Source organism: Malaclemys terrapin, chromosome 7 (assembly GCF_027887155.1).
Source record: "Malaclemys terrapin pileata isolate rMalTer1 chromosome 7, rMalTer1.hap1, whole genome shotgun sequence".
NCBI lineage: Eukaryota > Metazoa > Chordata > Testudines > Emydidae > Malaclemys > Malaclemys terrapin.
Genome location: NC_071511.1, coordinates 6754068 through 6778791, shown reverse-complemented (window position 1 = coordinate 6778791; position 24724 = coordinate 6754068). Strand labels below are relative to the sequence as shown.

Below are 24724 nucleotides of genomic sequence, written 5' to 3'. Positions count from 1 at the left end.
CCTTTTCTCCCCCATTCCCCCTGCACCCCAACCCAGCTCCCTCCCCTCTCCCACCCTCCACCCCGCAACTCTGCTCCCTGGCACCCCATTCCCGAACCCAGCTCCTCCTTCCCTCCCCCCCCCATTCGGCTCCTCCCCCTTTTGCACCCCAACCAGTCCCCCCGCCCGCGCTCCCGCACCAGCCTAGCGGTCAGGCGCGCGCGCTCAGCGAGCCGGGGCGCTCCCGGGCCGAGGGGGAGGGGGGAGAGCGTGCGCAGGGCGCCTGCGCGGGCGGCTCCCCGGGCTCCCGGCTGGAACGGGACGGGCTGAAATGTAACCAAACAAGCGGCGTCTTTGTAGCGGCTTAAAGGGGCCGCGGCCGCTTCCTGCCGAGCGGGCTCCGCGCAGCCCGGGGACGGGGGCAGCTGCCGGGCGCTGTCCGGCCGGGCGGAGCGGAGCGGACCCGGAGCCAGGGGGAGGCGGGCAGCGGCGGCAGCCCCGCGAGCGGAGCCGGGGCGAAGGATGGCTTGAGCGGCTGGGGAAGTTGTGCGCCAAGCCAGGCTCGCCCCGCCGGGCCACCTGTTTTGCATCCGCTGGGCTGGGCTAGGGGGGGACCGGACCGGGGAGGGGGCGGCGGCGCCATGTCCAAAGTGATCCAGAAGAAGAACCACTGGAGCAGCCGGGTGCACCAGTGCTCGGCCAGGCGGGCGGCCGGCGGCCAGCCGGGGCTGCCCCTGCTCGGGGGCGCGGAGCACGGGCAGTTCCCCTACGTGGGGACGGCGGAGGAGGGCGGCCCGCCGGTGCTGGCCGGGGGCGAAGAAGCGGGGCTCAGCCCCGGGGAGCTGCTGCTGGAGGTGCAGGGGGTCCGCGTGTCCGGCTTGCCCCGCTACGACGTGCTGGAAGTGATCCGGAGCTGCACGGAGCCCATCTCGGTCAAAGCCGTGAGACAAGGTACGGGGGGGCGGCACTCGGGGTGCAGGGCGACCCCCGGGGTCCTTGCTCGGGCTGTGCCCCTGAGCTCCCCCCGCCTCTCCTCCTCCTTCCCCCGGGCAGGCTGGGCTCTGGGCTTGCTGGGGTCGGGGTGTGGGTGTGTGAAGTTTTTCCAGGCGGGAGCTAACTTCTGGGGCCGGCGAAGCGTCCCACCTGCCGGCTGAGCGGTCTCTCTCCCGGCCGGCTCCTGGCGAGCCGTGCCCGCGGGGCGGATCGGAGCGGAGCGGAGGGGAGGCTGGCTGGGAGGGCGGCCCGGGGCATGGCTTCACGCAGCCGGGGACGCGTCGGTTCTCTCCGCCTTTGTGAGCGCTCCGAAAGGGCAGATCCCCTCTCCCCCCACCGGATTAACGCGGTCCAGGTGGGGCCAGTGGCAAACGCTGGGACTCTTCTTCTGCTTGTCTTGCAAAACATTGACTTGGGGAGTGATGAAATGTTTGCACCAGAGTTGTGCCCCCCCCCCTCCCCTCCCCTCCCCTTCCCTTCCTATCCTCAGAACATGCAACGAAGGTGAACAGTTCCCCTCTTCTCCTTCTTTGGACAGCGTTTGATCACAGAGATCAAATAGAAAACGCCAGGCAGGGGCAGCTTATTGGTGTGGTTAAAGGCATACAAATAGTCCATTTTTTATCTGTCATCAAGGGTCACGACGTGACCTTTGAAACACCTTGCTCTCTTCGATGCAAAGACTAATTGGGCATCATTTAGGTTCCCTCTGTGCAATCAGAGCCCTGTTTTCATGGGGAAATAAATCTTTAAGTTTTACTACCTTCAAGTCTGGCCTGCCTTAAGCACAATGAGCAATTCCCTTAAGACATTCTTTTAAGTGTACCGAAACCCCTAGCTACAGGCAGGGCTGGAGGCTTAGCAGTTGTGGAGTGAAATGCTTGGATCTGTTAGCTTAATTCTATTAGTGAACAAACAAAAAAATTCATTTCACTGGACCTGGAGGAATTTCCTGAAAGATTTACTCCTTCAGCAGGGATGCATCCCATAGACCTGTAGCATTTGGTTGCACTGTTGGATTAGGACTAGAGTTTTGTTAAAAGGTATAGGCATGTGATTGCTAGCTGCCTGCCTTAGCTTGTCAAAGGGTTGGCATGGAGTGTGCCTGGGGAAGGGAAAAGCTGTAACTATCCCCACTTGGAATGGTTATTTTAGCCTTGCTTGCACTCTTAGCAGTAGGTCATTTCTGCATCACTTTGAGCCAGGCGGACAGGAGCTGAAGGGATTTGTATGAGAGAGAGCTCTCAAATGAGGCTATGGAAAACAGAAGCAAGAGTCCTCCTCCTCATGTGAAAAGTACACTTCCTTTAACAGAAGCAACAGCGGGTCCTGTGGCACCTTTAAGACTAACAGAAGCCACAGGACCCTCTGTTGCTTTTTACAGATTCAGACTAACACGGCTACCCCTCTGATACTTTCCTTTAACAGGTTAGCACAGCAGGTCTAGATAATAGGTTTGTAGTTTCCAGTGTGGGACTTGAATTTAGTGCCAGGAAACTGTTCCGGTTCCAGCAGCTGTTAAGGTTATTTGAATACCCAGGATTTTGAAATAAACAGGATTACATTGGAACACCTGTAGGTTTGCATGGTGGCCTAGCACACCAGGGTCATCTATAAGTGGAGGCAGGAAGGGAAATTCTGGTAGGATAATTCAGTAGATTCTTTAGGGGAAAGTTTATTACTGCACAAACACGTACACATCCCAAAGTGGAGGGAGTTGCTGTGTTTGGCAAATGCAGCGATGTTTTGTGTAGTTGATGTGGAGGCAACAACCTATTTGCTTGACCCAAAAGAATTAATCTCGTCTTTGTTGTTTGCCTGATGCCCTTCTTCTAAATCAGCAGAGCTCTCCTCTGAACTTCTGTCTGCTAGCCCTATTAAAAGCTAGTTTGTAGTTCCATGCACTTGTTCTATGGACATTTATTCAAACTTCCATTGTCAAAGGAAATTATAGGAAGAGTAGTGTTCTGTTCCATGTGGTACGTTATGTAATATGTAATCTTGAGTTGTCACTGTAATAAACATCTGCTTCCTTTTTAAAATGGAATGTTAGTTCAAAATATCCCCACATGTTACATAAAGAAGTATCAGAGTAAGATAACTTATAAAACCTAAAATCAATAGAAATGTTCCCCTCCCCCCCCCCTTTTTTTTAACTGTAGTGGGAGCAATTGTTGTCTTTCTCCTGCTGTATTTGCAACACAGACTGTAGCACTGAAAACCTGGAAGTGAAATTGACTATGAACAAAGTAAAATTGATTTTCATTTTCCTAGCTGAGTGAAATGCATAGAGTATATAAACATAAAGAAATGTAAATGGGGTTTTAAGGATTGGTTACATAAGAACTACTTGTTTTGACAATCACAATAATAATGTGAGATTTTCACAGTTGCAGGAAAATATGGGGGAGTGTCACGCAATGGAGGAGAGGGGAATCAGACGGTAGTTAATGACTGTAGACACTGAGATGCAAAAAGTTAAAGCTTTATAATGATTAAAACACAAATTATCGACATCACATGTCAAAATATACCAAGTAAATATCCCTACATCAAACTCCAGTAAGTTCTCAAGCAGCATTTTTCTTTCCTTGCCTTTCTGTACATTTCTGTTTATCGATGGAAATAAAATTTCATTGGTTTGTGTGTATATATGGTGAAATGGATGTTTACCAACCTTTACTGATAAAAATCTAATTCTTCCAAGTCTATTAAAATGCATGATTTCTATGTCAGTTTCCAGTAGCAGTTTCTCTTTTAATGTTGTTTTAAGTGATCATATTCAGCAAGAGTTGCATGTTACTAAAACATGCTGCAAAGTACAGTGTTAAGTGAATGAGTGTAAACACATTTTAACTGTCTGATTCCATTTCCCCTCCTTCTCCCCAGACCCCAGTGCCTGCCTAACTGATGCTGAAGTTTTGTGGCAAACTTCACCTGGAAACTTACATACTTTATTGGCTTGTCTGCTTTGTATGACATTTACAAGGCTGGAAAAACAGGAAGTTTACTATAAATAAGTCAGTCATCTGCAGGCTTGAGGAGAGAAAATAACTGATTTGATCTTGCAGTTAAAACAAACACACAAACAAAAAACAACTGTGAAATGAAGGTTTTATAGGTTAAACACACTCTTCATCGTTAAAGCCAAGCTTTATAGGATAACAATTCAAAATGCAAACTCTTTCTTTTCCGTAGTGATTATTCAGACTGAATGGGCACTTGGATACTATGGTGACTGGGGGACACATAAGAATACAGCTAATTGGAGTAACTGTTTATAAGAGTTCAGAGAAGTAACTGTTCATATGGGATTTAGGTGTGCTTTAATTTTCCTTGACCTTTTAATATAAAATAAGTGAACAGCTGTACCCCATAGATGCGTTTTTTTGTATTACTTTTTTAAAGCATAATTTTATAATCTTTTGCTTTGGGAGGAAAAAGGCCCCTGAAACTTGACTGAGTACCTTTCAGTACTGTCAGAGTTAGGCCAGTAAAGATAATAGTGAAAAATCAAAACAATGGAAAATATTTTAAGTCTGAGGTGCAGTGTTTTTAAAACTGACCACGTCCCCTTCCTGTTGTTGTTGTTGTTGTTTCAGTTTCAAACAAAGTGATGATCAACTCTACTTGAATTAATAAATATAGTTGTATGGACCACTTAATTTGATCTACGTAAAGAATGCAAAACTGATGCTACTTCTCCTGAAGAAGAGCTCTGTGTAAGCTCAAAAGTGTGTGTCTGTCAGCAACAGAAGTTGATCCGATAAAAGATATTCCCTCCCACACCTTGTCTCTTCATCTCCCATTCATTTTAATATCACATATTTGGTAGTGTAAGACTTGCATTAGCATAATATCTCGATTTCCACTGTCCACGCTTAATATTGTAGCTTCCTGCAATAAACTTACAATTTTTATCCATTGGATAAATAGACAATACTTGACTGACTGACTTTTTTTTTTTCTTTTTTTTTAATTTCTCTCTCTCTCTCTTGTTGCTGTTTACATATCCTGATTGAGAGAGTACAACAAAAAACAGGCATTTAACATTTGTTCTTGACAATGGACAAGTTAACAACTTCTCCATAACAGATTAGTTATGTGCCTTTCATTTAAAACAGGATGTCTTTTTCTTCTTTGTTTTCTCATGAAATACAGAAATTGGGGGATATTTCAAGATTAGTCAGATTTTTTTTTTTTTTTTATTAGATGGCATGTGTCAGTTGTTCAAGTCCTCCTTGTCACTATAAATGAAAAGGTTGTCGGAGAAAACTAAGTCCTCTGTGCACTTAAACTTTTTTTTTTTTTAATTTTTTTCTTTACTACTACCGGCTGAAGTTATGATACATGAGGATCAGTTTACATGAGTGATGTTTTTGGGTTACTCTGAAGTCAGTATGGAGGGGGAGGGGGATTTTTTTTTTTTTTTTTTAAGCCACGTATAAGGTAAACAAGGGCAGACATTCATTCCCCAATGGTAGTGACTATGTCTTATCATCTGCTGTCAAGTATGTTTGTTTCTTTTAAAACCTTACCTTGACCCTGAGAGAAATTCTAAAACCTGGTGAGTTGACAGTACATTTCTATGAAGTGTTGGAATCTATTCATGTGAATAGAACAGCTCCTTTAAAAGTTGTTTGCATGAGCGTATATTCTGATATCCTTTCCCCAAAATGGGCCTGTGAGGGATGTGGTATCTTCCAATTATTTTTTGTGTAAAATATCAACAAATATAAAAATATTGATGCCTCTGAATTTGTGTGTACAGTAGTTTTACATCTGCTGGGAAAGCAGGGTGGCAGGTTGGTTAATAGGTAACATTAAACATTGGATAGGTAGGTTACAGAACTCACGGCTGGCACTGATGCATAATTCTGTGAAATGTAAAAATATTTCCATCCAGTGTTTATTTTGGACTCCCATCTGCCTGTTTTAGGTAAATGCAAATGAGTTTATAAAACTCTTGCTGCTATTAAGAATTTACTTCCTTGATCTATCACATGATCTTTCTTTTTGGTTCGGATAAAGGTTTGGGGTTTTGTTTTTTTTTTCCTCCTTTTTTCCCCCCAACACTTAACAAAATGTCAAACAAAAACACGTTGACAATACCCTGTGCATTTCCAGTTTGACCCACATCCTTAAAGTTTAGGTAATAGAATCTGAAGTACAGATAACATCATAAATTTTTACTGATCAAAAATTTCATACTGGTATTTTCGAGGTCGGCATCTATTTTGGACTTAGAGATTATGTTCACCATTTATACTGCAATAGCACCCACAATGTGCTAGCTGCTATCCAAGCATAAAATCAGTGAAGATGCAGTCCCTGTCCGTGAGTTGATCAGAAATTCTGTGCATCTGAAATATTATTGCACTTACCACATGTGACATGTAGACTGTTGTGTATTAAAGTATCACTGTAGTGAAGATCAGGTTTTTACCACAATCAAGCTTACACGCTGTAAGCATTTGTTAGGATTTGGAATGTGAAAATGGACCCTGCTTGTGGCAAAATGATTAGCTATGCATCCATGCACCTACTTTTATGTCCTCCTCTACAAAGAGTGGGTTTGCATCCCAGAGTTATTCAGTCACAGTCTTAATTTAACAGCCCTACCATTATTACATTTTTAAAGAGTTAATATGAGCCTTTAATGTCATAAAATTGGATTATGTTTTTCACAATAAGTTGAATCTTTCAGCCCATTATGTGATGAGACTCTAGGCTCTCTCTTTATGGGCCGTCGTATTGCAGTACATTTAAACCACAATTATAGCGTAATTACAAGCAATGTTTCAAAATTATTGCGATTATAAGATATGAACGCAGTTCTAGTGGGGTTTTTTAGACTGAATTTTTACTTTATGGCAAAAGTGCTTCAGGTCTGAGTTGCTAATCGGCTAAATGTGAAACATGAAATTCACCTGCTGTATAACTCTTCAATAACTTTAAGGACTACATTCAGCAAGTTTGATGGCCAAATCGTGAGTGTCTTATTGCTAAAGGAATAAAATGTAGGGATATGTGTGATTGGGTTGCTAATCTTGCCATACTTGAAGTTGCAACCGGTTTTCCATTCTCAGACCTGTTTTGATTCCATCCATACATCCTTCTCCACCCAGTTCCTCAAAAAAAGGTCCTTGGGGCACACGTACCAAATCTGAAGCACTTCTGCTGAAGGGTAACTTTTTGGCCAAATTTAAGGTGTGTTTGCCAAGCCATTCCCAAAATGTGGCACTCATAACAAACTTTGAAAAACACTTCCTTCTTTTTTGAGTGGCAGATTATATATATCTCTGAAATCGTGGTTTACAAAGTCCAAACTTACTTTTTGATAGAGGCGGTGAATAGAGCTCATGCGTAGGATTAGCTTGGGAAAGTATAGGTTGGTGGTTACTTGGAGTTTTGGTAACATTTGGGGCCTGCTTCAATTTCCAGCATATTTCACAAACTATTTGTTAGACTTCAGCCCAGCAAACTTGGAAGGTCGTTTGCTGGCCAAGAACATGCTCTGTCAAGAGTTCCTATGGAATTTACCAGCCGAGTGCACAGGCCTGAAAACCTATGCTGGGGAGGGGAGGGCTCTACTGGGCAGCGTAGAACACTAGAATCAGGACCTCCTTAGGTCTTCTTCCAACTCTAACACTGAGGATAGATCTGTGCTGCAATTAGACACCTGCGACTGGCTTGTGCCAGCTGGCTTGAGCTAAAGGGCTGCTTAATCACAGTGTATATGCTTGGGCTGGAGCTGCCCAAGCCTGAACATCTACACTGCCATTAAACAGCCCCTTAGCCTGTGAGACCGAGTCAGCTGGCCTGGGCCAGCCATGGGTGTCTTATTGCAGGTGTAGACATATCCTGTGTAGCCTTATTAATGCTGCGGTGCCCTTGGGTTTCTCCCCCCACACCCCCCCAAGGATCACATAGTGTTTTACATGAATTAAGCTTCACAAAGTCCTTGAGAGTTAAGCTTGTATTAACGCCATTCCACAGGTGGGAAAATTGAGGATTAGAGTTTATCAGGTGTCGGAGGTGAATCAGAGGCAGAGCAAGGGTTACAGCCTCGTTTTTCACAGCCCTATGCTAGACTCCCATTCAAGTCCCTTTAAACTCTGTGACTGCTTTTCCAGCAGTGAAACGGGGTTAATATTTACCTGTGTCACAGGGAGACAGTGCCGTCTTGTGTAAATATTATGGTTCGGTACAATCATCTGCCCCTGCGGCTTGGCCGGGCTGCCTTCCACAGAGATAGTAGCAGTTAAAGAAAGCAGTTTAAGCCGGGATCAAAGACCATTACTGTTGTCCTCCTTTCTGTTGTTCTGACTTCTTGCCTTTGTGCAGATTGGCTGTATGCTCCAGTCCCTCCCACCCCTTTTCTCCTGTCTCCAACTCTCATTGTCCCTTTGTTTGTCTCTTCATCTAGGTAATCCCTGTTTAACATAACCCTGGTGAAACGATTTAAATTACTAATGTGACACTTGCCACCACTGCACTGATTATTCTGCTTGTATGTTGCCCCTCCTGCGTCTGTCTGCTTGTCTCTTTAGAATGATTGTCGGTTCTTTGGGGCAGGGATTGTCTCATGCTGTGTTTGCTCGGTGCCTATAGCATGGTGGGGTCGGATTCTTGTCCCCTATGCATTACGGTAAGAGACATGATTGATGATAGCGGGACTAGTTGCGTGAAGTAATGTCTTATTATTGGACCAAATTCTGTTGGGGAAAGAAGTTTTTGAGCTCACATAGCTCTTCTTTAGGGCTGGGAAAGGTACTCTGGTGTCACAGCTAAATGCAAGGTGGGACGCATTGTTTAGCATAAGTAGTTAGCAAGGTGTTGTAGGAGATCATTCAAGGTGAAGTGGCCAGTTAACACTGCTGCAGGCCTAAGGCAAAAAAGGGGGAGTTAGTGGGTTACAGATTGTTGTAATAAGCCATAAATACAGTGTCTTCATTAAGACTATAACCCTGGCTACACTTGAAACTTCAAAGCGCTACCACGGGAGCGCTACCACGGGAGCGCTCCCGCGGCAGCGCTTTGAAGTGCGAGTGGTCATGCGCCAGCGCTGGGAGAGGAGAGAGCTCTCCCAGCGCTGCAGGTACTCCACCTCCCCGAGGGGATTAGCTTACAGCGCTGGGAACGCGGCTCCCAGCGCTGGGGCACTGTTCACACTGGCGCTTTATAGCACTGTAACTTGCTGCGCTCGGGGGGGGTGTTTTTTTCACTCCCCTGAGTGAGAAAGTTGCAGCGCTGTAAAGCACCAGTGTAGCCATGGCCTATGATGTAATAATAGAAGACACCAGCTCGGACAGAATGGATGTGGTTTGACAGTTGCGATACATGTGGTGATGGGGGCTCAGACAGGGCCCTGTGCAGAGCTTACTCCATTTTTTCCTGGCTAGAGGTGGGGGAACCCTAAGAATGGCCAGGTTAGACCTTCCAAGCCAGAATGTCACCTGGAGCTGTTGCAGCGCTAAGGTGTCCATGGTTAACATGTCCACTACTAGCTGGAATGTGGTAATTCATCTTCCCAACCTTGACACGTTGACCTTACACAGAAGGTGGTGGGGATTGAAAGGTGGCGTTCAGCTTGCTTAGGGTATGTGACCTGTGCACTGGCGTGCTGCATTTCAATGTTTTTTTCCTGACACGACACAATTTAACATTGAATTTTCTGTCTTTTCGTTTTCTTATTTTTTAAAACTTACAGTGTTGTAATGTATTAACTTAAGTTCTGGATACATATCTGCAGTCTTTAATTCAGTTTAAAATATTGATCTTGGATGTAAAGGAAATAAAATTGTCGCTCAGAGGGTCTCATTCAGGCTAAATGTGCACCTGGCCTAAATAAAGGCAACATTTGCATCAATGGGATAGAACGGTGGTCTCCAAACTTTTTTGATCGCGCACCCCATCAGTAAAAAAAATTTCGAGCACGCTCTACCATTTTTGCCAAAGCGCAAAAAAAAAAAAAAAAAAAAAGTGCTCCTCTTGTCGCGCACCCCCAAGGATCCTCTTGCGCACCCCACTTTGGAGACCACTGGGATAGAATAGTGAGAAACAGAAGAACTGTATTCTAACTTGCGTGAAATCTGCATTCAACCACTTGTATTCTGAGACTCAGCCATATGTCGGAGTGGGGGAGGGAGGGGAATGAACATGTCCCACAGCCTAGTCTAAGTCTGTAAATCAGTTAAGAAGTCAAGATTTTAAAATGTTTCTTCTTTCTTCCAGATGGAGGGTGTTTGCTTATATCTTAAGGAATGAGCTAAGAGGTGGTTTTATGCTTCCTCTGGTTTGCTGGAAGCTCCTACATTTGAGACGCATACGTGAAAGGAAATTCTCAGTTCTCATATTCACAGCTAAATGGTTCGGGTCTCTTGGTTGAAAACATGGAGAAATCTGGCCTGCATGAGCAAGCGCCATGAATTTGCAGAAGCAAAATTAAGAAATAGAGGAAAAGTTCGCTTTACCTAGGGTGCTGTAACTTGAATGGCTAATGCTTAGAAAGTTGATACTCCAATACATGCGTGGAGAAGCAGGTTCCTTTTAGCCTTGCGCATGCTGTCTCTGGGTAGGGATATACTGTGTCTTGCTCCGAGTTCATGCCTATCGTTTCCTTAATTGTGTCTTCTGTTGCTGCCCAGAAATTGTGTTCAGAGACCACCTGCACCATGGACACAATGGACTAGATTGCCGCCAGTGTGTCCTATGAAGATGTTGCATGTGCCCCTTGGCCTGCCACTAGTAGCATCAGTTGTACAGCAATAGCTTTTAGGGCATCACTGAACATGTGAGACCAGAAAAAATAATTTTAAGTAATCATCATCTCTTTTCCTCTCCCCCTCAAACGTTCCCCAAACTTGATGGCTTGGTTTTCACTTTGTTTCAGGCCTGATCTACAACTAAAACTTATTGACCTACCTACGTCACTCAGGGCTGTGAAAAATGTCATGTCCTGTGCCACGTAGTTAGGTTGACCTACCCTGCCCTGTAGAGGTGGCTGTTCTTCCATCGACTTAGCTACCTCCTCTTGGAGAAGTGTAATAATTACACCCAGGATGTGAGGAGTTTCTGCAGCTGTTGCAGCATGGAAATACTGCTCAGCTCTTCAGTCTAGGTGACTAGAAGGAAATCCTGTGCCAGCTCTTTCAGGTGTTGCGTGCTGGGTTGGACTGTCCCTTCCCAACAACTGAGAACCTGGACCAGCTGTTAGTTTTTTTTCTTTTGGGAAGGTCATTAGGTGCTTCTCTAGGCTTAGGGAGTTTCTTGCTATCCAAACATGACATCTTTGCAGCATTTGGTGTCTGGAGTATTGTGGTTCCCTTGCAGTGAGGAAGCAAGCAGTGCTGTTTCTAAATAAGCCCGGCCTAAATAACGCGCAGAGTTTGTCTGCACCTCATTAACCCATGGCCACAAATGAATGAAGACAATCCGAGCTCTGCAGTGGCGCCTACTTGATTGGCAGCCTCTGACAAGGAGGGGAAGATGCAACCTGACTTGAGAATGGTGGAAGGTTGGAGGGAATGGGCATGAGTTCTCCACTTCCAAATGACCTTAGTAGCTATCTGCCACTGAGCTGGTGTGGTTTTCTCGTTTTGGGGAGACTAGGTGGGTAACATCCTTCTCAGACTTTTGCATGGCTCAGGGCAGCTGGAATATTTTTCAGCCAGATCAGCCTTCAGTCTCTAAAGGTCAGGCACATCATCTATCCTCAATGCATTGACACTTTAAATGATTTCCTGAATTTTTCGGCCACTGGAAGCTGGAATATCAGCAACATTCTCTGTGCTAGTTCCTGACTTTACCTTTGTCAGCTTTTACTCTGAAACGACTTCTTTCTTCTGTTTTGTGTTAGCAATAATATAAATATTCTTAATCACCAGTCTTTGAAAGTTGCATTTAGTAGATTTTTTTGAAGCAGAAACTAAATCAGTTTTTCCTGCAGATCCTGGCGTTTTTGGTTACATTTTCACAGACTTGGCATTTGACTCAAAACAGTTCCTAGTTTTATATTTGAGGTGGCTTGTGTCACAACTTTAAAAAAAAAAAAAAAAAAGATCCGGAGTTAAAAATTTTGTTAGACGTGATGGAGGCTAGTCCATTAAACCAAGTAATACAGCTCACTGTAGGATGTGAAGATCATGCTAAATGTACGGTCTTCATACACTTTGACACACACATTCATGCCAGCCCTTTTATTTGAAACCCGGGTTTAGTCAGAACAAAGGCACATACAGTTGCAATGTATAGGAAGAAATGATCAGTTTTCCATGGTTGGCACTTGACAAAAGCTTACAGTGTTTTGGATTATTCTCCCATGATTTTGGAATCTTCATCTTAGCATTGTACTATCACTTTTGAAATTTCTTTATTTCCTTAATGCAAGTGACTTAAATATCCAGAGCTGATTTTTTTTAACTTAGACATTTATGAAAAGAAAACATTTTTTAAAATGAATCCCTTTTTCCCCTCCCCAAACCCCCCCACCTCCCAAACAAATATTGATGTGTACTTTAAATGACACGAGGGGAGGGATAGCTCAGTGGTTTGAACATTGGCCTGCTAAACCCAGGGTTGTGAGTTCAGTCCTTGAGGGGGCCACTTGGGGATCTGGGGCAAAAATTAATACTTGGTCCTGCTTGTGAAGGCAGGGGGCTGGACTTGATTACCTTTCAAGGTCCCTTCCAGTTCTAGGAGATAGGATATCTCCATTAATTTATTTATTGCTTTTCAACTTCTGTTTCTACGTTAGTAGAGTTGCTTGCATTAAACGGTCACTGGTGCAAATTTACGAGTATGTAAAATAACTAACATCTAAACCTTTGTGTGTAAGTATACCCCCAATTAAGTGAGAGAGAGCTGAGTGCCCAGATTTCAGAACGCCCTCCCCACCCTGACCCTTCTTGAGATGATTATGAGTAGCAGGGCTTGAGGGGAGAAGAGTGAGCGGACACAAGAGAAGATGTGTAACTTTCCTTGGTGGGGGGGGGGGGAATTGTTCTTGATGATGATAAGGAACTTGGGATGGTTTTGGAGGATGGTGAAGGACATTGTAGCAGTTCATAACTGGAGAGGAACAATTAACTGGGGGCTTAGTGGTAGGAAAGGGGATGGCTAGCGGAAGGACATATGACTGGGTGGCAGATAGTGGAGTAAGTTTCCTAGAAGCATTGGAGTGGAGGCGAGGGATAATCATCTTCCAGACTTCTGAAATCCCTGACTCACTTACTAGCCTTCCCGCTGCTAATGTTGGGACCAGCAACTGTGTCTGATATGGAGATGGAATCAGAGGAGACAGCCACAGTGGAAGGGCAAGACGTCCTGTGAAGGTGGACAGAGGTTGCTGGAGGTTCTCATTTCTGGCTCTACAGGAAACAAGGACACGATTCTAATTAATAATGACTAAGAGCCCCTCTGAACCCTAATGATCCAGGTGAACTGGGCTCATTGCTCAAAGCAGGCATGCTAAATGAGTGCATGTGTGTATTTCTATAGATCAGCTATAAATCTGATTATTTTGCTTTGAATATCATGCTTTATACTGTGCATAAAATGATACGGCTACAGTTTAAGCTGTTACAGAATGAGCTCTCCTACTTATCCACACACACAGTTAGGATTTGGCTAGAAGAGTTATTGTACGGTGGAACAGGATTGGTGTGTGCATGCTGAAATCAGTGGGAGTTTTGCCATTGATTTTTAGAGGGAGCGGCATTGGGGCTATTTTGCAGCAGGGCACACTTTATAGCAGAATGGGCCAAATGTAATTAAAAAGGATGGCTTTGCCGTAGGAGAGATGCATAGGAAGATACCCCACATGTTACGTCGGGCAGGGAATGTCTGCAGCTCTCTCTTCTGCAGACAGTATGTGCGGCCAGGGGGACTTTCAGCACTATGCCACTGTAAATAGCATGTCAGTAGCTGTGTTAGATAAATAGATGGCTTGTCCATATTTGGAGCTGTTGTCAGTCCTAGCAGAAACTCCTTTTGGTAATGTGTGGCTGTTGAGAATTCCTCTTTGCTGGGTTGGGAGAATGCTACTTGTGTGACAGCTCTGTTACATGTTTATCAGTCTGCTACATAATCCAAAACGTGAGAGTTCATCATTTTGTTTTCCTCCACCCTTTTCCTTTCCCAAAGAACGTTTTTTTTGAGATCTGGGGATATGGGTCAAATATAAAATCTCTAGTCAAGAAAAAGAAGCAGAAATATTTTCAGGTTCAAACTGAACAAGGAAGTGACTAATATGAAATACCTTGTTAATTTGCACTGATTCTCTGCAGCAGGACCGCAGTGTAATTCTTAGGGTTCAACAGATTAAAAGCTACACATTCGGCTTGGGAATGGCTAATTGTTTTACTTTTAAAATTGAGATTAGTTCTTTTATTTTTCCATGTCAGGTTGACTCTTACCCACACTAACAAAGCTAGGACTACAAATTTGATTTTTGTGCAGAGTTGTCACACTTGTATAATAACAGTGCATACAAATCTATTGATTAGTGATTTCCCCTCCCCTACACCTCCCAAGTGCTATATTAACTAAACTCTCTAAAAGCCTAAACTTTTTTTTTTCTTCTCCTGTGGATAATGATCATTTACAATTTTAAAAAGTATTGTCTTCTCACCTAATTTAGGGATTATTGGAGCAGATATAAAAAAGGAGCTTTGTGAATCTCCTGTGACACTGTATAATCTTTCCATAATAATAGATACAGAGCTGGAGTGTTAAGTCCTAGTAATTTTCTCCCTCTTTCTTTGGTTTCTGTAAGTATGAGTGAGAGGCACAGAACTGCTCTGAGCAGGGTTACAAGACATGCTTTTAAGAATCCCGGTGCTCACAGGTGTCTTGTCTATGCTAGAGCTCCCTTGGTGATGCTGCAAAGGTGTTGGTAGTACAGGGAATCTACAGCCCCGTCAAAGTATGGACCATACGTAGAATCCAGGAGTAGAAGAAAATGTCTCAGCAGTGCCTATCCCAAGTATTCAGAAATCATGAGTCTGACCCCTCCCCCTAACCTTCCACAGGAGATTATAAAAATTGAGTTCTTTTTATTCAGTGTTTGAAAACCTGAATCCTAAAGGCTCAAACTTTTCTCTGCAGCAATGAGTGCTAAACTTTTGGAAGGAAGGGTGAGTTGATATGACTCCAAGAGTTGGGGGTTTTGAGAGAGACGAAATATCACAAGATCCACAATCAATGGCAGAAGTTGGCCACCCTGAAGCTGAAGCATTATTTAAAAAACGCAAGGAAATCAAAAACACTTATGAACAAGCAAGCGTTTGGGCCGTGGGTTGAGAACCACTGGTATAATCAGCACACAGCTGTGGCCCATGTGACATCCTCAGGGCCATACAGGTAGTATATATATCGTGTGGATGCAGCCGCGGCCCACGATGGAAAATAGGTTGCGAACCACTGGTTTACACCCATATTACTTCGTATTGAGACTTGGGTGGTCCCCGGTCCTTTAAAGACATTTCAATACTGTACTTGCACGTGGGATTGTCTTGGCAAAACAGCTTTAATAACAGTTGGCCTGTAAGTAATCTAAAGGAGCACATGACTTTTAAAAGGCTGCACCGCATTAGACTTCTGTCGCTTTAAACGAAGCTGACATTGTAAGCAGAGTTACGTGGCATAGTGCAGCTTGGTGTTAAAACCAGTTTCACATTCTTTCTCACTGGTGTTATCCGGCAACTGTTAGTGAGACCTTTTTTTATGATTCTTGTGAGTCATTACTGAGAGCATACCTATAAACATTATCTTTTGACAGGTAACGTGTGTGCATAGGGAAGTTAGTCTCTGGAATTTTAGAGGCCATAAAGTTAAATGTAATTATGTAATGGCAAACTTAGATGAAAGGTGAATTGTAACAGCTGATTTGATTTGAGGGTTGTGGTGTGGGAATGAAGAGGGGGTGAAGTCATACTGAATGTTCTCTGGCGGGGGAGGGGTTAAATTTGTATTACAGTAGCAGCAAGAGGTCCCAACCACAATCGGGACCCCCTGGTGCTAGGTACTGTGCACACACATAGTAAGAGTCAATCCTTGACCTGAGAAAAAAGAAGAACAGGAGTACTTGTGGCACCTTAGAGACTAACAAATTTATTAGAGCATAAGCTTTCGTGGACTACAGCCCACTTCTTCGGATGCAGTAGTCCACGAAAGCTTATGCTCTAATAAATTTGTTAGTCTCTAAGGTGCCACAAGTACTCCTGTTCTTCTTTTTGCGGATACAGACTAACACGGCTGTTACTCTGAAACTTGACCTGAGAGTTCACTACAGTAGAACCTCAGAGTTACGGACACCTTGAGAATGGAGGTTGTTCGTAACTCTGAAATGTTCGTATGTCTGAACAAAACATTGTTTGTTCTTTCAAAAGTTTACAACTGAACATTGACTTCATACAACTTTGAAACTTTACTATGCAGAAGAGAAATGCTGCTTGCCAGGGTGGATAAAAATCAATGGTGGGTTTTTTTTTTTTTTAAATAAAAAAATTGGATTTTTTTTTTGTTTTAAAATGCTTTTTGAGGAAAAAATCTATTTAAAGATAGATACATTATAGCTCAAAGATATCTCATCATGGAATGGGGATTATTAATTCTGTAGTATAAGACAATATATTCATGGTTTTGTAAATGAGTTCCAATAGTTCATGGATTAGGGACCCAATTTTATGGGGTTCCAGATGCTTCTGTATAGATTATTTAGGTTAATCTTTCTATCTACCCAATGGGACTCAGTGCTCAGTCTAGAAAATACTATCAGAGATGCTTAGTTTTGCAGTTCTCAAACTGTGGATTTGTCTCTTCAGAGGTAACATGCTTGTTAACAGCAAAACTATTGTTAAATAAATAATATATAGAGGTGAGAAATAACAGACCTCAACTCTATTGTCCCTCGGCAAATTTGTGTACACAGGGTCAATCCCTTACTTTCCTCTAAAAGTGCAAAGTTTCAAAAAGTTCAACGAATAGAAGATTGTTGGGGGCGGAGTAGATCTAGACAAGGAGAAGAAGTGTGGAGATAAATGTGAGACGCGAGGGACATGGCTTTTTGTTAAAATATTACAGGTTTTGCTGTTGAAGAAAAAAATTCAGAATACTTAACGTTGTTGTTGTTGTTTTAGTTAAATAAAACCATATAAATGTCTGTCTGGTGGTGATCTCCTCCTAATACAGCATGGCAAGAAAATCCTACAAATATTAATGATTAACCTGTTGAACTGGAGATAGTTCACCTCCCAGTGACGTCATAAATATCTGCTTCAATTACCTTTGGTAAATGAAATCACCAAACAATCGTTCATTGTCTGAGATAGCTGTAAAACTAATCTGAAAAGTTTTTTTTCAAAATAAATCACTGTTTAAAAATGTATAGTGTGTACTTTCTAAAAATGAAACCTACATCTATCTCTGGGTTGTGAAGAATATGTATTAAGGTTATAACAACCACCAAGAATGCACTTTTATGTAGAAAACCATAATTAAATCGAGTCTTCCTGACTAGTGATTTGACTTGAATCAAATCCACCCTGCTGCTTACCCTCTTATTGTTTTAGTAGTTTACATTTAACACCGTGCTGTACTGTATTTACTTTGTGTGTATGTGTGTGTCTGCTACTGCCTGATTGTATACTTCTGGTTGCAAATGAGGTGTGCGGTTGACTGGTCAGTTCATAACTCTTGTGTTCGTAATTCTGAGGTTCTATGGTATCTAAATAGACAATGAAGACAATCGCTGAAAGAAGGGAGGTGATGTTATCCCAGTCTTTTAGATGGGGGAAAAATGAGACCGAGGTTAAGTGACTCGACCAAGAAACCTGTGGCAGAGCCAGGAATCCACATGTCCTGACTCCCAGTCCAGTGCCTTAACCATGGGACATGTTGTTCAGTATACTTGAATATGCTTAAAATATATAAAGCAGTGACCTAAATGGACTCTGCCTCTCCCCATCCTTATGCTCCCCTATTCAGTTAGAGGTTTCCTACTTGATCTTTGTCCTTTTAAACAACATTTTTCACTGCATGTTTGTAGTATTTACTGGGAAAATGTTCCATTTCTAAGATCTTGTTTGTAGAATAGTCTTTCAAGGATGCTGCAGTTTTTTATTTTATTATTTTTTCTCTTTAATTTAATAGATCTTGTTGTATACGCTGATCGATTAGTAGATATATGTATATATATCTTAAAGGTCCTAAACTCTGTCCTTGTTTACCTAGTTCTAATCCTAGCTATATTACTATCACATCTTGATAATGTCATAAATTAGTAAGCAGTGAATACATGAAGTCTGATCCTGCAAAGACGTTAAGTATGAGCATAGTCCCATTGAACTCAATGGGATTACTCGTGTTTAAAATTAAGCATGTGCTAATACTTTATAGAGTCTCTTTGGGTGGAAGAGGTGCTTTAAGCACTGTGCAGGAATGTATAGTTTTTATGAGAATGTTGCTGTTTGCAGAATAGTTGATCAAGATGTCACAACCGCTAAGACTTTGTTTACATGGAAAAAGTGGCACTGCTTTGACTTAAACTAAGTTGGTTTTAAAGAGATTTAATTGGTGCAAAACCCTGCATAGAGACGTGTAATGTGGCTTAAGCTAAAGTGAAACAAGCCACTCTTATGTCTGCTGAACAAAAAGTGGATATAGATCACAGCAAAGAAGCTGAGAGAAATACAGATCTCCAGGGTTAGTCTAAGGACTGCGGAACAGGTGCTAGTACATCAGGAAATATGACACACCATAACCATTGTTTGCTCCATAACAATACAATAACTATGACAATAGCGACTCTTGTACGTTAGTCCCTTTTTTTTGTTCCCGGAGGAAGCAGTCGAAACATAACAAAATGTTGGCTACTTGACTAGCTTGTCACGGTGAGTGATTCTTCGTTTTCTTTCTGTATCTCTGTGCTTGGTGTTTTTTCTCTCATTTGTTATAACCTCATCTGTATTGGTGGCAGCCATCATGGTGTCTTACCTCGGGCTGGGAATACAGTATTTATTTTCCCAGCGTTAACTGTAGCGCTGCTTCTGAATTGGCACAAAATGTTGTATTAACTGTATGGTTAGAATCTTGTTCTTGGAAGATGTTTAGTTCAATTTTATAAAGCAATCTTTCAGCTATCTGCAGATTCTTCCCTCTGCCCCACGCACCCCAGCCTCCTCCCCTCCCTTATGGAAAGTTCCTATGAAATGTACCAGCAAATGAAAACTTTCCATAGGGTTTTTGAACAGACCTACCGAACTTAATAGAAAATTCTGTTCCTGCAGTAGAATTCTGCAGGGTTTTGGAAATATCCCATAGAGTACTGCCACCTGACTACTGCTTGGTATGCAAAAACACACTCCTTTTATTGTTAATTTTATGGTGCCCTTTCCCCTTCTGTTTTAGCCACCTGCTATGACTTGTCATAAGCCTGCATTGTAAGTTCTCTTGCACATGGGTCCCTGGTCCTTGACTGGGATCTCTAAGTACTGCTATTGTGGGTCCCAGGTAATAAAATAATAAAGATGGAAGTGTGATGGCATCCCCACATGTTAATCTGGGGATCCCCGCTTTGGAGTTTCTAAGATACATGTTTTGAACACTTGGAAAACCAAAGTATCTGCTAAATCCTTAGGGTGAAATTCTGCCCCATTGTAGCTGATGTGAGTTTGACGATTGATATCACTGGAGCCAGGATTCTACCATAACCTCTAACCTGTGTGTGCAAAATTGTTGTCTATTCTTGGGACCCTGGTGTCGGCTTTTATTTGTTCAGTTTTGAATCTCGCCTCTCTAGATCTTGGGGGGAGGGATAGCTCAGTGGTTTGAGCATTGGCCTGCTAAACCCAGGGTTCTGAGTTCAGTCCTTGAGGGGGCACGTGGGGATCTGGGACAAAATCAGTACTTGGTCCTGCTAGTGAAGGTAGGGGGCTGGACTCAATGATCTTTCAAGGTCCCTTCCAGTTCTAGGAGATGGGATATCTCCATTAATTTCTAAACACCTCACTTGTCGGAGTAGCATTTCCTTTCTTCAGCTTCGCAAGGAGATAGTCAATCCAAAGCCTCTAGACCCTGACTTGCTCACCAGTCCTGCTACCTGTGATGGCTGTAACCCATCGTTATGGGATCACAGAACAACCTTATTTAACAGGGAGAGATGAGACTGGCCTTTCCCCTCCCCACCTCTTTAGTTTCATAAGAATTCATGAAAGAAAACATTATGGCTGCCAATGTAGTTGATCTTACTGCGTCAAGGGAACCAGTTACAATACAGCGATCTTCTTAGAACATAGTTTAGGCTGCAGTGAAGCTGGGAATGAACCACGTTTTAACCGTACCCGAAAGCATGTGGCAGACTTAATGACACCCCCCCCCCCTTCCCCAAGGATATAGAATAGCTTATGTGAAACTCACAGCCATATTTTTCTGGTGTAGAATGCTGCTTTATGCATTTAGCTGAGATTTAGGGTCTGCTTAAGTTCATTAAGCTAAACCTCAGGAGAGGTTTGAAAATGCCAAGTCTGGGAGCATATCTGTGTACTGCCTTATCTTGAGTTTAAAAACGTCTCTTAAAATGCTAATTTATATACTCTACACACAGTCTGTATTACCAAGCCCAAACAGTCAGAAATCATGAGACTGGTTTAAAAGCCAGGAAATTTTAAATAAATATTCGTTCTTTTTAATTGCCTTTTGGTTTTTTAAGCTTTTTAGAGTACCCTTAAATTGTGTGTCTCAAGCTTTTCTCCACTACCAAGAGGGTAAGAAACTTTTTTTTTTTTTTTTAATTTTTAAGTGAAGGATGAGATTATCATATAATTTACCTCCCGGAGCTGGGGGTTTAAGGAAGATGCCAGATGTCATGAGATTTACAATAAAGTTGCAATAGTTGACAATAATGGTCTTGCAAGCCATATGCATGCAGAGCACATATAAACCTTACCAGCGGAGAAGCTACCACAGGGGACTATTCAATAAGTGCACATGAAGGAATATCTGAAGGTGGGTTTCTGTGAATTTTTTCTTAAAGGACCATTCAGAACCCCTCAAGAACAAGACACATTTGGTGATAAAAAGCTAGAAGTGCCTCCATATTATTGGGATTCCTGGACATTTTGTGCAGGGATCTAGTTAGATGATTAAAAATTGAGATATTTAAGCTTCACCTACAGTACTGGGGTAGTTAGTGGTTCTGTTAAAATGACCAGCAGTTGAATAGCTACCACTGTTGATCTGTTTAAATTGTCATCCATCATTTGGTTGAGCAGCACTCAGAGACGAAGGAGTCCAGTTCACTCCGCTTTCAGGCCTGTCTATGCTAGGGAATTTGAGCAATTGGCAGGAGGCCTAACATAGAGAAGGGTCCTGCGGCTTCTGGCTTAAATCTGCTCTGACAATGCTGACGTTGCCAGAAACTAGTCTACACTAGGGCTTCCAATGTGCAATTGAACCAGTAGTAGCAGCAATGAGGAATATTTTTGCTCTATTTCACTAGTGTAAATAAGGCCTTAGAATGATTGTGAATGCAGCTAGCTAGCCTGAGACAAACACTGCCCCAATTTACATTCAGACGACTTTCTTTGCAATCATAAGAACTGGAAACATTTGTTTTAAAAGTGAAAGCTCAAATTCTGCAGAAGAGAAGTGCTCAGTCATTAACCTGTTGCTGGATGATCTTTCATATGCTGTCTGGTAATATCTTCTAGGCACAATGGGTTGTATTAAGTTCTAACTTTGGGGCCTTTGGAGAAAACGACAACATTTCTAAAGGATTTTTCTTTCACTAAGTAAATGATAAATATCTGCACCTTTTAATTTGAGTTTGTCCAACTCTTCTGCCTGGAATTTAGATTAAAAATGGAGTAGGGTGTTGTGGTGGTGTGGATGTCCTTTTCCATCTTCAAACTTGGCACTTCCCCCTAATAGGTTAAGTCAAACTTTGAACAACATTTCAAAGTCTTGCCTTATGGCTTAAATATAAATATCCTTTATATAAAGGGCCATGAGTGGTATTTGAGTATTGCATGCAGCAACTCTAGCAGGAAGTTGTTTAACTTGTCTAACTCTCTCTCTCTCGCTCCAGAGCTGCTATCAAAAATGACAAATTGCTCAAAGCAGTTTCCATGTTCGTCTTTAAAAAATTCAGCTTCTTGCCATCCAGAACACGTGGAAGGCATTTGTGCACTTGACTTAGTGTTTCTCTGTCCTCAGGCTCACACTTAGTGGTTTCTGACTTCATGTAATTTTCACACACAGCTGCTCCTGTTTGTTCCCCTGAATTTTCTATTACACTACACTTTTTTTATTTTTTTTTAAAAAGTGTAGACATTAAAAGTCAAATTTCTATATGGTTCATTCTTTGGGAACCATAGGGAAAAGACAGCACAGAATTTCAAGGTCCGCAGTGTTCAGATGTGATGCTCAGTGTTAGGAAATCTTTAATTTAAGCTGAAAACTCTGTGTATACGCCCGAATAGTCATAATGTCCTTTTAAAACATTTAAGTGATAAATGGCGTTAATGCTTCTGAAAATGGCAACGATTCTTTTGCCTAAATGTTTTCAGTTATTACCTGAAAGTTACCACTTACCAGAACTATATTTATTTGGACAGATACAATATGCAAAGCAATATAGGTTGACATGATTATTGTAATGATAAAATTTACTGTTTAAAAGGTTTAAGAATGTATATATATTTCCAGACATGCACTTACCCTGCTGTCTGATCTTCAACAACCTGCTTCCCTTTCTTGTGCCTGTTTCCTCTCTCGCTCTTGTCTTGTCTCTACATTTCAAGCTTTTTGGGACTCTATCACTATATGTATGTACAGTACCTAGCACCCTGGTGCTTGAAAGGCAGTGGTGGTGGGTGGAGAGGATTTAGTGTGCCCTAGTGTACAGAGCAGTGAACTGGGACTCGAGACACCAGCGTTCCATTCTTGGCTCTGCCACTGGTCTACGGGGCAAGTCATTGTCTCTTTCTGCCTCAGTTTCCCCTTTTGTACAACAGGGATAATGATGCCGCCCTCTTTGTACAGGGCTTTGAGATCTAGGGATGAAAAGGGTTATATAAGCGTTAAGCATGAATTAAAGATGCATATTATGTGATCTGCATCCACTTAGGGATGGATTATAAAGCCCACCTTTCTAGGGTCACTGAAAGAACCAAGGCCATAGTGTGAGTGAGACTACAGTGATAAATCAGGTATAAATTACACTTATGGTGAAAGGAGTCTGATTGTAATGGGAGAATCAGGCTGCTTGTCATTCATTTCAGGCGGTATGAATTTTGCTTGTATATTCCTTTTGCATAAATGCCATGTGGGTTATTTTTAAGGGAATTCCTTCACTGTAGACAGGCAGAGGTTGATGTTACTTGTGTGCAGTGTCTTACATTTTCACAGTTCTGTACAAATAGTATTTAATTCACACAGCACACCTGTGAGGGTGCAAAATAGCCGTGTCTTCCTTGTACCTTGGGGAGAGCGCCCCAATTCATCAGTGCCTGTATCTTTGTGTTCAGGGAGGGTGTAAATGTTCCCTTTGTGATTTGGCTGCATATTTTAGATCCACTGTGCACTCACTGGCACAAGTGCTTGCACAAGGTACAGGACAGGGATGAATTGGGCACCGGGTATCTCGGCCCAAAAAATGCCCAGTAAACTGGGAATGGAAGGCTGGGTTATAACTTGAGAACTGCAGCTTCCAGTCCTACTGTAGACAACAGGAAAACAATCCTAATGCTAGCAAGTTCCTGTCCATCTCCCAGTGTACCCGATGCCTGTGGCTAAGCGTAAATCGTCACATCCCTGGTCATGCAGGCAAGGCTATGCTTCCTTGTAGGGTCAAGACCTGAGTTCTATCCATGTTAATTGCAAGCATGAGGGCACATGCTGTTCTGAGCTTGCTGGCTACAAACTTGGTTGAAAGTTGTACTTTTGGGCAGGGAGGGCCCACGTGTGAGAAGACGAGGATTTAGATTGTTCTTTTTTCTCACCTCCCAAATGGCGTGAGATTAAAATGAGTAGGCCGGACCTTCTTGTTCCACTCGAAAATGCTTTTGCTCGAGAAGAATGAATACTGAGAGAGGCAGCAGTGAAGAGGGAATTTGAGGATGTTCCAGATGCCTCTTTTCTAACTCGAAGGCTTGTTGTGGCCTGGCACGTCTATTTTTACCCATTTCTCTCTTAATATAGTTCTGTTCCTTTAATGTGCTATGAGTCCTTTATTTTTGGCAGGATTGTTCTGATGTGCTAATTTGTATCATGTTCAAACTCTCCTTAATGTTAATGAGTAATCCTGGAATCTAAATCCCACCGGAATAATATTGCTTTCCATGATGTAGGAGTTGTCTTATCAGATCCGCAGTCTATCTAGTTCAGTTACCTGTTACAGACCCGGCTAATACAAGATCCTTCAGAGGAAGGTGTAAAGGAATCCTGAATAAGGTTGGTATGAGAGAATCTATTCTAGGGAAAGTTTTCCTCCTGATCCCTCCACTTGTTGAAGGCTGGCTTATGCCCAGAAGCATGAGGGTTTTTTAATATGCGATTATGCCTCTGGATATTCTTGTTATCCATATAAACGCCAAATCCTCTTTTGAATGCTGTGAAGCTCAAGGATACCAGACATAAAATATTTTTAATGGATATTAAACCTGTTTTGCTGTCTGTGTGTCCGGCTAATAAAATTAGTGCATGCTGAATACCCCGCAGTTACCTATTATGAAACCAACTTCCCCTTTTA

The 24724-nt window shown here is 42.5% G+C and overlaps 1 protein-coding gene across 30 annotated transcripts in view; it reads left to right on the top strand.

The window, feature by feature from the left end:
- Window positions 1-273: 273 nt before the first annotated feature.
- Window positions 274-24724, top strand: part of MAGI1 (membrane associated guanylate kinase, WW and PDZ domain containing 1) — a 490274-nt gene continuing 465823 nt past the window's right edge. For 13 of the 30 annotated variants that reach the window (XM_054033656.1, XM_054033654.1, XM_054033643.1 and 10 more), the window contains exon 1: window positions 278-930. In XM_054033656.1, the coding sequence (XP_053889631.1) occupies window positions 621-930 (310 nt within the window). In that variant the 5' untranslated portion in view covers window positions 278-620. Of the gene's footprint in view, window positions 931-24724 lie in introns of all 30 variants that reach the window. The other 17 variants (XM_054033640.1, XM_054033634.1, XM_054033637.1 and 14 more) reach the window with 3 other exon arrangements.